Source organism: Larus michahellis, chromosome 6, assembly GCF_964199755.1.
Source record: "Larus michahellis chromosome 6, bLarMic1.1, whole genome shotgun sequence".
NCBI lineage: Eukaryota > Metazoa > Chordata > Aves > Charadriiformes > Laridae > Larus > Larus michahellis.
The window spans coordinates 67,622,258-67,640,931 of NC_133901.1; the positions used below are offsets into that span (position 1 = coordinate 67,622,258).

The window sequence follows — 18,674 nt, forward strand, 5'->3', positions numbered from 1 at the left end:
GTTGATGTATCCTGATTAGCCATGGAATTAAGAGCATTTCTTCTACTTCTGCAGCTATTAACCAGATAGGTCAGCATTCAATGAGGTAAGACATTGATGTGAGGATAAAGTAAATTGCTCCCTTTGCTGCAATGTGGGTGAAGGCATGCAATCTCAGAACGCCACAGAATTTAAAGAGGAATGAAGTCTCTGTTGTTGTTTGCTAGTCCTAGGTGTAGAAATCGCTTTTGCAGTAGCTCACAGCTACAACTTAGAAACTGGTCTCATTCTCATCTAGCAGAAAATCCTGTTTCTCCTCCTACACACCACTGACATGATCGGTGGCTGAGGAAGCCTACAGAACAGCAATGAAACATCATTCCTGCTGGGAAACCCCTGACGCATTGTTTTTGAAGCTCTCGGATACCACTGCAGCGAGCACAGTCACCGGAACGCAGTGTTCTTCCAGCACCAGGAATGCAGATCCCTGGGCACTCGAGTCCGCCGTTACAGAGTCTGATTCCTAAGGCTGTGCAACAAATGGCATGTTTAAAGGGGAATGCAGAGTCTGAAGCTGTATTAATACTCCTTCTCATCCCATTTTGCTCTTCCCAAGGCTATTTCCAATAGAAATGGGTTAGAACAAAATCCCGCTCTGAGTAGCCGCAATATTCTGGCCTCCTTATTGCACAAAATCCAGATGAAATGGCTAGCAATTTCAAAAAATCCAAGCGAAACCTGAACAAATGGCCCTTTATTGTTACTGAATACTAAATCATCAGGTCATATTAAAACTTTGGAGTGTTTGTTTTGCAACTTCTGTCCAATCCCAGAAGTAGACATTTTATTTTGTTTTGCACCATTCACGTTGTTTGTTTTTGTTCTTCCATTTACCGCTTACATTTAAGTGCCCTGTTTCATTATGTTTCCTTTTTTGAAATGACTGTGGCAACTGTTGGCAAGTTTCTATTATGTTTACAAGAAAAAAAAAAAGCAAAACCCAATAGAAAAAAGTAATTAACACAACCATTTCATTGAAGTCGATAAGGCTATTCTTGGCATGAAGTGTGACTTAGGATTAAAGATAGATGTTTGCTTTAAGTCACAGTCTCCTATTAAATACTGTGCGAGAATACTAAATATTGTAAATGTTAAAGACTTGAATTTATCATAGGTTTATCATGGGAACATTATCACTTTTACAGCTGTAACCTCACAACAACACACAGAGTATACTGAGTTCTAAAGCCACAGTGCTGTAAATGTCAACTGGTTCATAAGTAATATATGAGTAATATACATGAATTTAATTATTTAGGCTTATCAAATTTCACCGAGATGCGGATAATTAGATGCAGTAGTGTGCCAGCTGAAAATATGTCCCTGTCCACAATGGTCAAGCAGTAATAAATGACATTTTGAAACGCGTAAGCCAGGGTTCGGTAGATAAATTCTGCTGAAAGCAGCTGAAGTGGGGTCGTCGGGGCTGGCTGCCCTGGTAGGGGGGATGCCCAGGTGCAGTGGGTGCCAGCCAGGTTCGCCCATGCCCCGGTACGGGCAGTAGCACATTTGTTGCAGTGTAGGTCTGGGCCACACGATGGCTCCAAGCACATACATTCAAAGCTAATAAATTTCCAGACCGTACACTCGACACAATTTCACTAGATAGCAACTACTGAAATACGCCGATACATGAGTGTTTAGAACAACTGTTTAATTAGGCGCAATCATGAGCCAATTGTAGGCACTTGTACAGTAACTAAACAGAAACGTCAACAATTTGCTTTTATAAATGTTTAAATATGATATCTAGGGCAACTAAGATGTGCATGGTTACATCATGCTGATTGAGGTTTGTAATTCCTTTGAGCTTTCTTCTCTGAAGTTTCTTCTGTCTATCAGAGTACCAATAGGTACTTCAGAAAGAAATCCTGAGCAGCGTGTATGGCATAGCAAACAAGTCCACCGATGATGGGAACTTCCCAGCTGCCATATGCACCTGTGCAGACGTGTACAGATCAAGTAAAATGTTCTCAGTCTTGACTCTGGTTTCCTTAAAAAAACCCTCCATGACTTTGGAGTTACTCTAGTGCTAAGTTTACAGCCAAGGGCTGTGCACCACGTCTGGGTGTGCAGCGTTGATCAAACTCTCCAAAGACCAGCTGTGCTACTTAGGTTTCTCTAATGGCCAGGACACTTCTTCCTCTGGTCAATCTTTGTGAATTTGTTGAAGGTTAGAACTAGAATAAAGTCAATTCTTTCATTGACTGAACCCTTGGCTCCCTGAAACATTTTTCCTATCCTAGGCAGAGATTGCTAAGGCTTATGAACGGGTTTTGTTGGTGCAGATTGAAATTCAATTTCAATTACATCTCATACAGAATTAACTTACCAAAAGTAGCAAGCTAACCTGGAATACACTGATAACATGTATCAGACAAAATCTCCTGAATTAAACTATTTAAACTATTTTGTGCCGGCAGTGTGCCGCTACTCCAAGAGGTCTAACCAATTCAGAAAGCCAAAATTCTTGACTGACAGAAAATGGCAAAAGACTGTTTAAAGTTCAAGTTCTTGGCTGCCACTCCCCTAGAAGAGACATCTGCCTGTACTTCAGTCTTGATTGCTCCAAATGTCCATCAGCACAAAGCAGTTACGTCAGGGTAACTTTGTGAGTGTGCGCAGGGAATCCAGATACGTGGTGTGCAGAAAAGGAAGATAAAATGAGGGCTTTTTCCCCATGGTGACCTAGACTTAATTAGTCAAGCAGACATGAAGAAGAATAGGAGAAGCAGTAAAAGAAAAAACACTGACAGAAATAAAGACAGTATAAGAAAAGAGCTAAAATAGCGTTTCATTTATGTCTTTGAAAGAATAAATAGATTTTTTAATAGATTGTAATTACTGTAGTATAAAAAGCTATTCAACTGTCACGCCAGGCATGATTTTAGTGATTTTAGTTGTATTTGCTTAATCGTCTGGTTGTCTACAGACTTAGGCAATGGGAAACTGGAAATTTTCTTCATCCAGACGTGTCTTCAGATCTGAATGGATCTGAACCCACGTCAGTTTTATGTCCTGTGACAAATCTGAGTGTAAATAACTCCAAAATGAAAGTTGACAAAATCATCAAGTTTTGGTCAACATCACTCGAATCATTCTTAAAATATACAAAATTATTTCACATATATGTGTTGGGGTGAGACCTTTGCCTGGTTTCAGGGCTGGTTCCAAACTCCTTACGTGGGTTTACAAAGAATCAATGCTCTGCCTCCCTTCTCCTATGTAAAGCCTATATTGCTTAGAGGTAGCACTAAATTTGAGCTGTGCAGTAAATCATATCTAATATTTGTGTAAGATGTTATTATATGCTGGAGGCATAATTCTTACTTTCTGAAAGGCTCCTCCTTAAAGTACACTTCATGCTGACTACAATAGCGGGATCATCGTGAAGGAATATAAACCACAGTTTTCTGCTCTCTTTATATAAAAAGTAATAATAACCAGTGATTTAATGGCTCCAACAGTGACGCATTTAATCATTAAAAAGCCTCAGTAAATTATAAAGGGTAAGAAAGATGGCGTTTGATCCATAGACAGCATGCTTGTTTCAGGTATTCTAGACAAATTTCTCTGTACGGTATCTTAAAATTCTAGGTTTGGCTTTCTTTTCTGGAGAAACTTTTAGATCTCAAGGAATCTTAATTTCATTAGTAATAAGAATAATTACTGGTAATAACTGTAAATTGGTAATAACACAAAATAATGGCCATTTTTCACTGTTAAGTAACATGGTTCTGAAGTATTTGTGTAGATCTGACCTACCCAACGTAGTGCAAACCTGTCACATAATCTCTCTCTGGGCAACCAGCTAAAGCATTCTGTAGATGTGCTTTTTACCACAGAAATTAGTAACAAAAAAATATAAGCTTGAATGAGCTCTATTAATTAAGAAATGACTTATGCAGATTTAAGAGTTTCCCATGAGGTACTCAAACATACACACAGAGATTTTCTCAGAAATAAATTACGTACTTATACGTGTTCCAGATTTCTTACTCTCTTCATTCCTCATCATTTCGGTTTAGGTTAAATAACCTAAAATAGCGAATGAAAGACAGGAGGGCTGTGGAACTACAAAATTTGGGAAAAAGTTCAAGGAAGAGAAAGAAAAAACTGTGGCTCTCGTTCACAGGCTTACGTGAACTGGTTGCACCAGTTCAACTTAATGGAAGAGTTTCACATGGTTAATAGTATCACCTCAGAATCAATGAGACTGACTTGGGCAGATGACTAAATGTATATAAATCTATAAAAAGGCACACAAAAGGGCCTGCCAGCACAGGATGAAGTCCTCAGGTTGTGTTTGTGTCCCCGGGTTGCACGCTGCCTTCAGTCCCACTGCCTCAGCGGGAGCGTGACATCCCTCTCGCTCACAGGGACAACGCTTCCAGTACATCAGTAGAGTAGCCCAGGGCCATCGATGCTGTCATTGCCCATGTGCTACCTCATTCGGGTAGAAGAGCTGACTGTACACATAATGCCACCTAACCCCATGAGTAAGGTATACTCGGAGTGCAGCTCCATCAACTTCCACTGCATTCTGCTAAGCCAGACGGCGTTAGGAAGTCTGAGAAAACTTTTACGTCAGAAATGGGCTAGTTTTACTGTGCAGGTGGGCCCCAAGCTCGCAAGTGCTGACCCTTCCGTATGTGACCCTTATGAAGAAAACTTGGACTTTTGAAAACTGCCTAAGTCCACAAAATTCACAAAATTCTTCTTTTGACCAAAAAAAAAAAAAAAAAAAAAAAAAAAGAAAAAGGTGACACAACTTAAAATAGAGGAGATATTTCATTTCGCTATTTTTTCAATCAACAGGTACACTTTGGGGAGCTAAATGGCTCTTCCATTTCACATTTATTTTAACTTCTGACATTATAATTTAACTTATAGGATTTTGCAAAAAAACCACCAAAGTATTTGTATTTCTATTCATAGCTTAGACACTAATGCTAAGCATTGAAAAAACAAAGACGACAAATGTTCTTTGCCCAAGAAAGTTTAAAAACAGAGTGAACATAAGCACTACTTTAAATGACTCAAGAATGAGCAAATGTAAAGCCCTAATAGTAAACAACCTTTGTTTGCTATTCACGATCACAATGAGCTATTTTGTGAAATTTGGTTTTAAGTGGAACTTTCTTGAGTGAGCACAATGATAGGAATTTTTCGGGCTAATTTTGCTATGTTTCACTTTGGAGATATAGGACGGACTTTAACATCCTGAACCAGCAGAAAGATTCCTATCAACATTAATGGGGCTTAAATATGACTTTCAATGCTCTACATTTTTGCAGTGATATAAAAAACAAAGGTTGTTTAAAAGTATTAATCTGAATTCTGAAATAATTGAACAGTCCTCTTTTTATATTTTTAAATTAATCCTGCTATCGCTTCCCCTCCTGAAACCTATGAACTCCCCAACTGGTGATGTAATCCTTAGGATCAAAATGTTTTTCTTCAACTTTTGAAACACTACCCGTGAATCTTCACAGATTAGCTATTCTTCACCTGCGCAGCCTCGGAATGCTTGATTTAGGAATTCTGATAGGTAGTACTTGTCTCTGATACAAAAACATAAAAAATATATAGATGGAGGTGCTGGAGCTGTCTAACAAATGTTTTAGGCTGGACCTGTGACTTTTCTTCGACTAATGAGTGCATGTAGCCACATAAGACGAAAAAAGTTAGACTTTCACGTAACCTTTTTAAGAATCCTTTATACAGAAGAAAAGCCATCATCAACCCCTGAAACTCCATGGACTTAAGAGCTTCCACAACTACAAGACCTAAGAATGAGCCAGACAACATTATTTCTAGTGAGGTTTTTTGTCCCAGGACAGTTACAAGCTCTTTGGGAACACTCAGAAAAAAAAAACAAACCAGCTTCTGCAGTTGCAGTTCTTAGTACCACTTAGGTTTTTGTCATTTTGGTAGGATAAAGTTTATATGCTTTGATGGCAAATTCAGTCTTTTTTAAACTCGGTTTACCATGAGCTGCAAGATCTTGCCACGAGGCAGGTAAGAAGCAGTCACCCATCCTGCTGCATTGGCAGAGCCGTAACCTCCAGGAAAGCAGTACCAGCTATGCAGCTCTTTCTGCCTGTCAACATCTCCTTGTGGACTAAAAGTAGGCTGCAGGCGGCTCAGCCTTCCCTCTAAGCACATAGTTGAAGAAAAGATTCAAGTAGCTTTCTCCTTTCTGCTCCCCAGCTGGAGTCAGTAAAAAATAAAGACTAATCCTTGCGAGAGAAAAATGCTGAGAAGCCTAGAGCTGCCTCCATCGGAGTGGGATCAGTTCTCACCTAGGAAAATGAGTAGCGTGGAGGGCATCTGCCGTGCCTGTTGTAGGGATGGGATGAATGGGGAATTGGGTTGTTGCCAGGGTCGTCGTGGTTTGCTCCGAGAATCTGCTGCAGCGCAGTGACTCTGCACTGCTCCTACTGCAGGGTTGTAGCTGAATACCACAACGTAGCCTTAAATCTCTTCCTTGCCAATTATCCCTGTAACTCATATTTGGTTTAAAAGTCAAAGCAAGTTTAGTTCAGCAGCCAGCTGCAAGCGGCGTCTAGTTTCATAAAAATCAATCATCTGAGGTATTTGTGCTTCATAAATCACCATCAGCTGATACGTACTGGAGAATCAGAACACTGCAAGCAGATAGCTGCAGCAGGACAAATTTTGTTAGATTTCTAATTTATAAGTAGCCTTGTTTGTTAGCTCTGCTGATAACAGTTGAATGATTCCAAACACTAATAGAAATCTGTGAGGAAAATCCCCTCTTCTGGAGCAGGATAGTAGCGAAGGTACAGTAGCAAAGTCAAAAGGCCTGAAGGATCCACAGGCAACACAGCTGAATGGATATCTACAGTTCCAGGACAAAAAATGAATAGGAGAAAAGATGTGTGACTGGTAACTGGTGTCAGTTTGCCCTCAAGCAGGGCAAACACAGTTTACCCACTTCTGTCACCTGCCTCCTTCCACGGTTTGTGTGTAACCGGTAACTGCAGCACAGATTGCCAGCACTATCTGATAGTCCCTGCAGCTCCTCGTTTCATGACTGGCTTGATTCACACAGATCATGAGGCTGTTTCGGTAAGGAAGGACTATTCTTGAAAACAAAGATTTTTCTTGTGCACACCTAGCAACAAGGTACATACATGTTCAGTCATTGGGGGGGGGCAAACTAGAGGAAGTACAAATATTTGACAATAGAAGACAAAGAAATTGAGAGTCCTCAAAGGAAGGGGACATGTCCTTTACCAACAACAGCAGCTTAACATAGAGATTTCACAATTTAGCTTTGTTTCCTGAAACAGAATCACATATTTTTTTAAAATCCAGACTATACAAAGTTGACCAAGCTCTGTCTTGAAAAGTAATGAAATAAGGCAGACAGAGGAGGTGGATGTCATTTAAGTAACGCTAACATTTTAAGTGCTCTCTCCAAGGCCAGTCACACGTCTTGTGTTTTCTGGGGTTCAGCCACCCTCCTTGCAACAAATCCAGCACTGGTGTAGTTACCTGTAGATGCTGTTAGCGTGGAAGCTTATGCCTCTGTTCTTCCACAAACACGGTCAGTAAAAGTTTTACTACATGGTAGTTAATTCAGAGTTCAAAGCTTCCATCTGATGCATAATGGATATGTTAAGCAGATAGGTTTAATAAAGACTCTCTGGCATTAATTCTCTAGCAATAATCATGTAGTAAAGCGAATTGGATCCCTACTGCAATACTGATGGTTGCTCTATACATAAGTGCAGTATTAATAGCTATGAACGCTCTCCTGAAGGACAGGCCTTCAAAGGCCACAAGAAAGCAGATAATTAAATACATTTAAAGATGAATTATTTTGCTGCGTTTTGTGGTTTAAGGATGAACTTCTCTTACAATAAAGATGTTCAGGATTCAATCCCTCTATGCAGAGAGGAAGTTAAATGAACTCTACCAAACTAGGCTCAGGCAATGCAAGGATTAGGGTGGCTCAGAGCTTGCTATTGGGAGGAATGGAGGATGGATCGGAGGAATCACAGGACTAAACCAAGGTTGTTTAGCTGCCTTTCTCCCATCCCAGCAATCTGCAGTTTTACATAGCTACCTCCTCTGCCTGTTTGCTGAGCTAGACCCAGCTCTGTGAACGAACTGACACTGAACTAAACACACATTTAGGCTGCAATATCCCATACTGGGCAGAATCTGACCAGGCGAAGCAGGAGTGTGACACGGCAGGTTAATCACACTAAGAAGTAGGGTTTAAAATGGCACGAATATCTAAATGGGCAGAAAGCCTGTTATATACATAACGCAGAAAGTATTCAAACGCCCTTAGACCTTTATGCAAAGGGTGTATGTAGCTGTGCCAAGCGGAGGGTCCGCATGGGTGGGCTGGGAGGCGGTTGCCCCTTGCACAAACGGCCAGCAGTTTAAGGCTCGATGAAGAGCCGCTGTTCCCTGTGCCTGGCGGTGCTACCCCCCCACCCCCACCCCGGTTTTCTCTTGCTCCATCATTTCGAGAGATCATTTCAGAGAGGAACGAGAGAGGAAGCCAGAAACGCCAGCCCAGCCCCTCACCCGAGCGGGGCCGTACCGGGGAGGTCTGAAATCCAGCGTGTTACCGGCTGTGCCGGGGGGGGAGTGAGCTCCGGGGGACGCCAACGCCGGCCCTGGGCACCGAGGGCCAAGGGGTTAACTCCCCTCCAGCCCAGCATGGGTGGAGTGCTGCGTTAAACCAGACGGGAGAAGCCCTTTCTCTATAGCCCTTCGCGCCCACACGGCACCGCCGGGCAACGGGGACCCCTCCCCAGCCGCGGGGGCGGGGAGGGGAGGGAGGGGAAATCCCCAGGATCCCCCGCCGTGGGGCGGGAGGAAAGGCACCGCATTAGTCACCGGGACCCTCCCCCGGTTGTGGGCGCTCGGCTCCGCCGCGGCGGTGGCCGCCGTCGTCGTCGTGGTGTGAGGCTGGCGGCAGCGCCGCTCCCCGCACAGCCCGGCCGGCAGCCGCGGAGGCTGAGGCGGGGCATGGAGGGGCCCGGGCTGAGCGTGGCGGGGCTCTGCGCGACGGCCGCCCTCCCCCGGGGCGGCGGGGCGGGCTGCCGGCGGGCGGCGTGAGGCGACCGAGCCCCCCCACCCTTCCCGCCCCGAGTGCCTCCGCCCCGCGCGGGGAATGAGAGGCTGCGCGGCCGGGGCTGCCGGAGCCCGCCGGGACGCACCATGCGGGAGCTGGCGATCGAGATCGGCATACGGGTCCTGCTCTTCGGGGTCTTCGTGTGAGTACCCGCCGGGCGGCAGGAGATGGCGGGATGGTGGTGGTGTGTTTGTGGGGGGGGGTGGCGGGGGGTGCCTCCGAAGCTGCCTCAAGTTTTCCTGCGGCGCCCGGGGACGCTCCGCCGCCTGACGCCCGAGCGCGGTGCGGGGTCGCCGGCCCAGGGGACCGCGGGGTGGGGTCGGGGTGCGGGGCTGGCCGGCCGGCCGCTGGTCGCCCCTCAGCCCCCGACGGAGAGTCACCCCCGCCCGCCGGTGGGAGCCCCGAGCGAGGGAGACCTGCCGCCGTTCCCCCGTCTGGGGTGCGGGGAGGGGAGGAATTTTCCCCCCGGGGTGAGTCGTTGCGGGAGCAGCGGGCACCCTTCTCTGCCGCCGCGATTTTGCCGAAGACCTGCGGGAAATTTTTTTTGTGGGAGAAACTACTGTTTGTGAGAGAAGTGTGCAAAAGCCAACGAAACAAACAAACAAAAAAAAAAAGACCAAAACCCCACCGACATACCCACGCTGGTCCTAGCTTTGGTTTGGGCGGTTGTAGTTTTTGCTGTAAGGTGTGATGTGCCAGGGCTGTCAGTGCTCCCCAGCGGGCGCTGGCAGCGGCGGGAGCCCGCAGAGCCAGCGGCGGGGCAGCACCCGAGCGCCGGCAGCGCGGGAAGGACCTCGGGCTTAAGGCGGGGTGTAACGTGTTGTAGAGGGCTCTGAGGTGCACATCCGCACGCTGGTACGGAGGGAGGAAAGTCATGAAAACCTGGTTGCTGAAAGAAGTGTAGCTATCGCTGCAGGAACACTCTTTTTGCCTTCTCTGAGGGGAAAGCAGTGCACATACTCTCTTTCACTGTGTACCTCAGGCAGGCTTCCCCCTTTCTCCTCAGGGCTGTAGCTGCTTCTCCTTTCGGGCAGTTCATGTTGTCCGTACATTTGAACAATGAAAAGTTATGCTTTTCATATAAGTTTGCATTTCAGTTGCCTTATGCTTAAAATGAGTAGCCACAGTCTTTGTGATCCACGAAGTAGCACAGAAACTGGATGAGATTCCACTACTGCTTGCTTGTTTGTCTACTTAAGGATGGATCCTGTTGGTCACAGGTGCAGGCAGTAATAGTGCAGGGCATCTATTAAGCTGTGATACTGACTTACAGCTGGTGATACTGGAACGCTTTGATGCAGTTCCTTTCTGAACCTCTCATGGTTAATGAACAGCTTGCCCAATTTACTGGGATTTGAGTTTTTCCTCAGTGCTCATTTCTCTTGAATATTGATGCAAATCTTTTGATTTGCAATGTATTCGGTAAGTGTCATCCTTTTCCTTTTTAGAATAAACTTTGATACCTTCAAAAACCTTTGATACCTTTCAGTTTGGTTGCATCTCAGTTTGAAAGTAGACCCGTTCCTTTCAACAGAACTCTATTCTGGAATATATGGAATTACAGGGTGAGCAGAGACCTCAGAAACTGATGCTACATCAGAACCTTTCCCTTCATTATGATTGCATGTGTAATTCATCACTTAAACCGTTTGGTAAGAGATGTCTTCATATAGCTTATTACCATGATATGTAAATCATGTCCCATCGTATGTAGTAATCTCTGGGTTACACTTGTCTTCTGTCCTCATTTCCTCTCTAAAACATTTTATAACTTTCACTATTCTTTATGCTGTGGCTCTAAAATCAACCAAGGGATGGCTAAAGGAAATACTTTTGGTAGTGCCACTGTAGTGCTATATGGCAAATGACTGCACAAGCACTTTTCACATTTTCACGTAGCTCAAGCTTCTTTCTTCTTGGAATTGCGGGAAATAATTCTGACATTGTAAGAGGTCATTTGAACCATTCGTTGTCATCTACAAGTACCGAACATGTAGCATTCTAAATTCACATCCAGGCTGGTGTTTAGTTTTATGAAGAACTGCACTTTTGTTTGTAGTGGCTGCAAAAATATAATCGCTAGCTAGATAGCTAGATGAGAAAAAATGGCTTAATATTCAGATAATCTTAACACCAGTGTAATCTTTTGCTATTTAAACAGTATTCAGTATTTCTCTCAGTTTGGAAAAGAGGCAGTTACTTGTGTTTTGGAACTTTTGTGCTATAAAGGTTTAAATACTGTGTTTTCTGTGGCTTTGTAGACAGCCAGGGCAAGGATTTTCACGGAGTGTTGAGTTCATTGAAATATCTCTTTCAAGTATGAAGAATTACTGGTGAATTTGGAAGTCCTAGGACTGGAATTGAGGCGGCAGCAATGCAAGCTCTACCGCAGAAGCTATTTCTAGGAATGCAAAGGCTGTACGGTTCCCACCTTCCTTCGAAAGGGATGCCATTAACATCGATGAGTTGAGGCTAGGTCTGAGATCATCTCTGCTGTGGATGCCAGCTGCGACACAGATATTTGTCCACCAGGAATGGTTTGAAGAGAATTAGTTCATTCTGAAAAGGTGTTGGTGACTGGGTCACCACCAACCTTTGTAGTGTTAGAAATCTGACCTTGAAGATAATGGTTCCATAGTTATTTGCCAATTGTGAACCATCTGTGCCTCCCAGATGTCTTTTCAGCTTCAACCTGCTGATTAATATAACTAAGAGTAATGTATTGGCGTATTTTGTACCATAAGATGCAAAAGAAAAAGGTTCATATTCCATGTTGTAGTTCTGCTTGGTGATAAATGTCATTTCATAAAAACGGAGGTGTGAAAACTTATGTTGATCATTGCTGAAATTGAATGTATTGCCAGTTTGAATGTATTTTACAGCAACAACAGCCATATTTTCTATACTTAAAAGGACTGGCAACACTTTCTTTCCCCCCCAGTTCCCATAATTATCAAATTTAGTCATTCCAACAAAGCAAAAATCTGTAACTGTTATTTCTCTTCTGTCATGCAAATGTACACTGTTCCAAGGAATACATGTTTTTGATGGTTGTGTATTGGTTTGGATGAATTCAACAGCCAATCAGTGAGGATAATGATAACAACTGACTCAGTTCTAGGTGTTGTGTTCTTAGCAACTGCTGAGTGTTCACTTGGCAATTAAAGACAGCTTTAGGTACTGAAATTAAGCCTGTGCCTTTACAAAGATCTGCGCTGAATGGCATTTTAGCCCTCAGGATTTACTGGTATTGAAGGAAGGATTACTTAGGAGAGATTTATTAGAAGAACTACAGCTGCCTGAAATTCAGAAGCAGGAATTTAAAAAAAAAAAAACAAAAAAAACCCCAAACAAAAAAAAAAAAACCCAACCCCCCCCAAAACAACAACCAAAGACAACTGTTTGTAGCCAAAAACATGCTTACACACTTTACTGGGAAGGTAAGTAGATGTTCTTTGAGTACCTTCAGCAAAATAGCCTTCAAGCCACAAGTTACAAACTCTAAGGAGAATAGTGGTATTTCTGTTCTGTCCTACAGTTTTTCCCTGTTCCTTAACATAAACATATTCACTTCTAGTTTTCAAAATATTTAGACTTGCATCTCTTGACTGAGCTGAACTGATCCTAATGAGCGTAGATGGTTTGCTCCTCACTAGGCAAAGAAAATTCTCACGCTATAATTTGACCATTACATTGTTACTGCATTGTACAGTTTCAAATATTTTTCAATTAAACCTTGACTTTAATCAAGTCTCACCTCATATTTTTGTTTGGTTTTTTATTTATTAGAAAAATCTGTGAGTACAGAACTGGATTTTTTTTTTAAAGCGAAATTTTTGATGTAAGGTCTCAGAAGTATAAATGGTCTATTGCTTAACATGACAACTGTGAGCATGTACTTTGTTTATAGAAAAAAATCAAACACTGATTTGAAGAATGATTGAATTAGGGTCTTGCATCTCTGTGTTCTTCATTTTGTACTTATTCCTATGACCTGGAGCATCTTAAGATGCCCGATTAATGCTAAAACATGTTAAATGTGGCTGGTCTTTCATCTGCTCCATGTAGACGGTGGCATTTGTCACTTACTGAATGCTTGATGAAAGCAAATTGTTTTGATTGACTTCATTTTATTCAGTTAAGGCAATTATAAAAAGATTTGTGAGCAAGTCTGATATTTTTACACGGAAGTGATGCTCTTAAAACAATGTTCTTCATCTGTGCTAAAAATAATCCATTGAGTGGTAGCTCAGAGTGAGCCTATAATTGCCAGTGGGGATGTCTTATTTTCTTAGAAAAATACATGTTGTTTTGTTTTAGGCATCTAGGAAAACTTTTTAATCTGTTTCAGAAGACCGCATCATTGTCTTGGTAGGAAGACGGAAGACTTTGCGTGTGGTGTAGTATATTTAGCCCAGTGACTTGTCAACAGCATATCGCTGATGTTTCTAGAGCTGTCTAATTGATTAAAAAGACAGTCTTTCAAGGATTGCTTCATCAAACCTCAAGCTCTTCAGTGAGTGTGATGTGATTAAAAGATAAATGTCATTCAGAGTAATTGGGTATCTTCCCTACAGCACGGTCTCATTAGCAGCCTCCCTTGGGAATAAATGTCTATCTGCTGGCTAACGTCTGTATGTGTTACACACATGTGAGCATGTAGTATTGACTAATGCTGACATCTTTCATGTGTGTGCACCATGGTCAGACTCTGAATCTGATTTCGTGCATGTTGGGTCTCTTACAAGTTTCCGGTATTAAGATTTTAATCAAGTTATGAATACGCACAAAATGATGTAGCGTGGAAAGCTCTTTCAAGTAGCTTTCTTTGTCATGGGTGGTGATCTCCTGGATATTCTGGCTATGTTGCCTTCCGAAATGATACTATGTGTTTTCTTGTTAACACAGACAGAAAATCAATTAGCTGAGGAGATTCCACAATGCTGCAGTTGGTGCTGTACGCTTCTCCCAGTTTGCGCTTAACCTGTTCTCTGTGATATCTACTGGATTTTTTGGAGGATAAACTGAGCTGACAGCCACAAGCAGTCGGAGATCTGTAGGTAATATAAGGAAAACAGTACTGAGAAGAGCTCACCAGTGTGAGACGTTATTTCCTCAACCTCACCCAAACGCTGCCAAATTAAACAAATCAGTTGGACCAAGATTTGAAAGCACCTTTTAAGCCTAGGCGCTCTAGATGAATCTTTCAAAGCGAAAGTAGGTGCTTGGCCACGTGAGCTTCTTGATTTCAGTATCCCATAATTCTGACTTTGTTTGGAATCTGATTTTTGGCTTCTGATCTTAAAAGTCTTGGACTTCATTTCTCTGTACCCTAACTTGTCATCAAGAAAGTGAGGGTAATACTTTTTTCTCACCCTTTGTTCATTTAATTGATACAATCTTTATTGTGAGGTATATGGACAGTAGCCAAACCCACTGAACAGTGAATATGCTTGGAGCTTTTTCGATGTTAGTTTCACCAATAGTAATGGTAGGGTAGTAGGAAGTAAGAACATCAACGTGCTTGATTAATTACCTGTTTAAAAATAATAATTTACTGTACTGTAATAATTTACAAATCATAATTTAGATGATACTAAAATGAGGAGAAGACTTAGTTTCGTGGCCCGGGTTGAAGTGTAGTTCACTGAGTAGGGTTAATGAACAGTTAAGGGAAAGACCTGCTATAAAAAAAGATTTTTAGCCTCTCTGGTGCTTAGCATCCGAGAACATATATCAAAGGTTGCATATTGAGCTCCAGTGGCAAGCAACGGACTTGTTCCAGTGCTCAGCGGAGCCTGTTATACCTTTGAAGTGATGGAAGAATTAGAGTGCCATGGAGCTTCTGTCACCGGCTGAATGCAGCTGATGTATTACGAAGTAACCCAAATTTTTAACTTTGCTCAGCTCTGCGTCCTTGAGAGGTTACTGTAAAAACAAAAGGCCATAAATACATATTATACCTAGTGTAATACGAAGCACACAACAAAATGACCGTGTGCTTGTCCCGATATCTATGAAATATCACCGAGCTAACAGAGACACTTGGTACTTGGCGTTCTACCGAGCTGAAGCTTCTGTTTCCCTTAATTTCTTATTTTATTTATTGAAGCTAGGGTAGGATTTTACTGACTTTGAAAACAGCTATTCAGGAGAAAGTGTCCCTGTCTTTCAGTGCAGAGCAGTCTTTGGTCTGTGCAAAAGATAAGACTGTTTCACAGGCTGTTGTGTCAATACTTTTAGGTCGTGGAACTGAGCTTATTTCATTTGTCTTCCCTGAGTCCCGGGGGGGCAGGGGCGAAGAGAAAAGGGGGATTTATTGGCAGGAATTCTAATTGTCCTGTTAATAGGATGGGATTTACAGTTGATGTCCATGGCTAAACTTGCAGCTGAATACATGCTAAAAAAGGATGTTATTGTAAATGCCAAAGCATCTGCTCCAGATTTTTGAGGAGTAAATGGTGACTTTGTGTCTCTTCTTGTTGAATCCTGTTTACTCACTGACTTTGGCACTCTGTATTTATTTGCTCCCAGCCCTGATTGAGGACGTTTTATAGCGAGAATGCTACTCAGACTGACAGGGTTTCTGTAAGGGAAATTTTTCTTTTAAAAAATTTGATTTTTGTACTTTGATCTAAGCCCAGTCAAGCTGTGGCACAACTGTGGTTCTTACAGCAAAGACTTTAATAAAAAGTACAGCCCTATTGCTGAGGACGCAGTTATACCTCACACAATAAATGAAGAGCTTTACAGTCTCCCACTCTCTTGGTGACTTTGAAAAGCAAGAACTTGTAAATAGTTGGCAGAATTATTGACGCTAAAAGGGGATTAAGGATTACATTTAGCGTGTCTTGTAACTTTTCTCTGTAGTAAGCACTATATGATACTGAACGGGGGAGGTTTGAGCGCTGCATCTATGTTGGCAAGGATTAGTGGACAAAGAGAGAAAGGTAGAGACAGTGCATGTGTTCCTGGTTAAAGTATTGGTTGTGATCCACTAATGAACACCGGGGACTGATGAATGATTAAGGAAAGCTTCACTGGTTTCTGAACCAGAATAACTGCTTTACAGATGGTCCAAGTAGACTGCCTTCACAGAAGGGACAAAGCTGTCATCAGGTGTGGCACTTGAACTAAGCTCTTCAGAACTATGTGGGCTTTAAGGTACTTTGCATTCATGTTTTTCCCTTGCCATGTAAATGGTAAATTTGTGATTGTTGGACTACAAGTCATTGCTATGCAAGAAACTCTCGGACTGATCTTTATGATTCTGCAGAAAACTGGATTTGGAATGTTTCTTTATTGTAAATCAGATTGTTACAGTCACTGTGTATTGTATTTGTTTATTTCTCTGCATTACAAAACACTTCTAGCTTTTACTAACCAAATAGCTAAATATTTTCCTTGTTAAAATACCACTGAATTTTAATTAAAATGGCATATAGATAAAATGCAATAAGTGGGAATCGTTTTACTGTAGGCTAAAATAGCAGGGTTTACAGCTTGTGTTTTCATATTAAGTGGCTGATTAAGGTTACTTATGCAGCCGAATTTCAGAGAATTGGGGAGGAGTGAGAAAGATGGTAAGAGGGGTATAGAAAACACCTTTTCTGAGAAAAGGTAGTAATAATGGAGCTGTTTAATCTAGAAATCTGAGGAGACACGGCAGCAATCTTCACATGTAAGCAGCTGCTGTAAAGATGTCTGAGGAAGACGATCTGCTCTTCATGTCCTTCGGGAATTGTACAGGAGGGAAAGATTTTAAACTTGCAGCAAGTGAAACTTAGGCTGAGTATGGGGAGATACAACCTGATTGTAAGGACTTTTGAGCACTGTGATAGGTTGCCTGAGGCATATGTAGAATACTCACCACTGGAAATCTTGAAAAAGCAAGTTACACTGAAGTATCTTGAGGGTATTTTACATGAAGCATTGCTTTGCTGCATGGCTGTGAGGAGACAGACGAGGTGGCCTTCTGAGCTGGCACGAGCCAACTCAGTGGACTGAGGTTTATACTGCCTGAGAGCGTCCCAGTGTGCGGGGAAAAGTTGAAAGACATCAAAGCAAAATTTCTTGTAAGAGATTTTTGGCTGACGTTGATGGGCGTAAAAGGGAACGGCGTTACTAATTTGAAGTCACTTGGAGAAGTGACTTTAGCAAAGGCTGAGCAGAAGGTGATGGTGCCTTGGCTGGAGGGCAGTGCCGTGCCAGAAATTGTCTTCTAAATATCCTGCGTTGACGAGATGGTGGGGAAAATGAAATCCTACACTAGGTCGAATGTTTCACTCAGCAATCTCGCGGTTCGACATTTTATTCGATTTTGAGTGAAAAGTTTTACTTCTTCTTTAGAATTTATAATGGAGGTGTAAATGTCAGCTCAGAAGTATTTCAGCTTTGAAGGACTTGTGGCACCCTGCCGAGTGTTGTGAAGCCTTGCAAATCGAAAACAGCAGAGGAGAGTATCATTTGACATAAACTGTTATATTTTCATTAGCTGCCAATTTTCCCTAATGGGAGAACAGATCTAATAGCCTGACTGTACTCTCGTAGCCCGCAGAGAGGCCATTAATAATTTCATTTGTCTGGTGTCTAAGGTGCTTTACAGGAGTGTAACTATTGCTATTGGACTTTAGCGACTGCTACAAAATGCTAAAAGGGATGTTCCTATTCCTCATTACTATATCTTTAGATTTTTTTTTTTTTAAATCATTATTAATGCTCTGGAATGTGTAGTTATTCACACAAGTGGTTTTGGATTGAGTGATTTTAATATAGTTGGATTTGATTGTGAATATCATTAGAGAGGTCTCTTTTTCCCAGGGAGAAATGTGAGGTCATTACATACAGCAACTGGGAAGGAAAAACTGGAACAAAATAACTTGTAAATTTGTATTGCATCTAGTGAATAATTTGGCCCCAAAAAGTTTCTCTTTATTAATACTGAAGTATTTTATTTTAAAATTCGCTTTTTTAAACACATTTTTTATTAAAAAGAGTTTAATGGATGCCTCCCCAAAATATTTCATTTCAGTTTGGGTTACAATGTTCCTGCTTGACCAAAAAATAATGTTTTAGTTACATATAAAGAAACTCTTGTTTGAGTGTTCTAGATTAATGGAATTATAGAATGTGTCGGGTTGGAAGGGACCTTTAAAGGTCATCTAGTATTTCTCCTCACTCTCACCTCCTTGCCAGCTCCTGAGGTTTTGGTCCGAAAAATGGTCTGAGAATGTGTTTTGGCTCTTCGCTCTAGTTGTGGACAATTTGTTTGATATGACTTGATCCTCACGTTTATTCAGCCTGTACCCCTCAGGTACAGCGTTATGTGGGGACAGGCTTCACTGCCATAGAGGTCCTCTTTCAAGGTCATGGCTCTGTCTGTCCATCCTGTGTTTAAAGGGAAGAGTGGTGCGGAGCAAACGGGATACAAATCATAAACATTCATATAATAGACGTATTGAAGACTAAAAATAACTTGGCAGCAAATTATGAAGTCAAGTTCATGTGATTA

At 42.1% G+C, this 18,674-nt stretch overlaps 1 protein-coding gene across 2 annotated transcripts in view; it reads left to right on the plus strand.

Annotated features, from left to right (window-relative positions):
- Positions 1 to 8,849: 8,849 nt before the first annotated feature.
- PLPP4 (phospholipid phosphatase 4) overlaps positions 8,850 to 18,674 on the plus strand; it is a 63,678-nt gene continuing 53,853 nt past the window's right edge. The window contains exon 1 of one of the 2 annotated variants that reach the window (XM_074592157.1): positions 8,850 to 9,305. In XM_074592157.1, coding sequence (XP_074448258.1) covers positions 9,250 to 9,305 — 56 coding nt within the window. In that variant the 5' untranslated portion in view covers positions 8,850 to 9,249. The remainder of the gene's footprint in view (positions 9,306 to 18,674) is intronic. The other variant, XM_074592156.1, reaches the window with a different exon arrangement.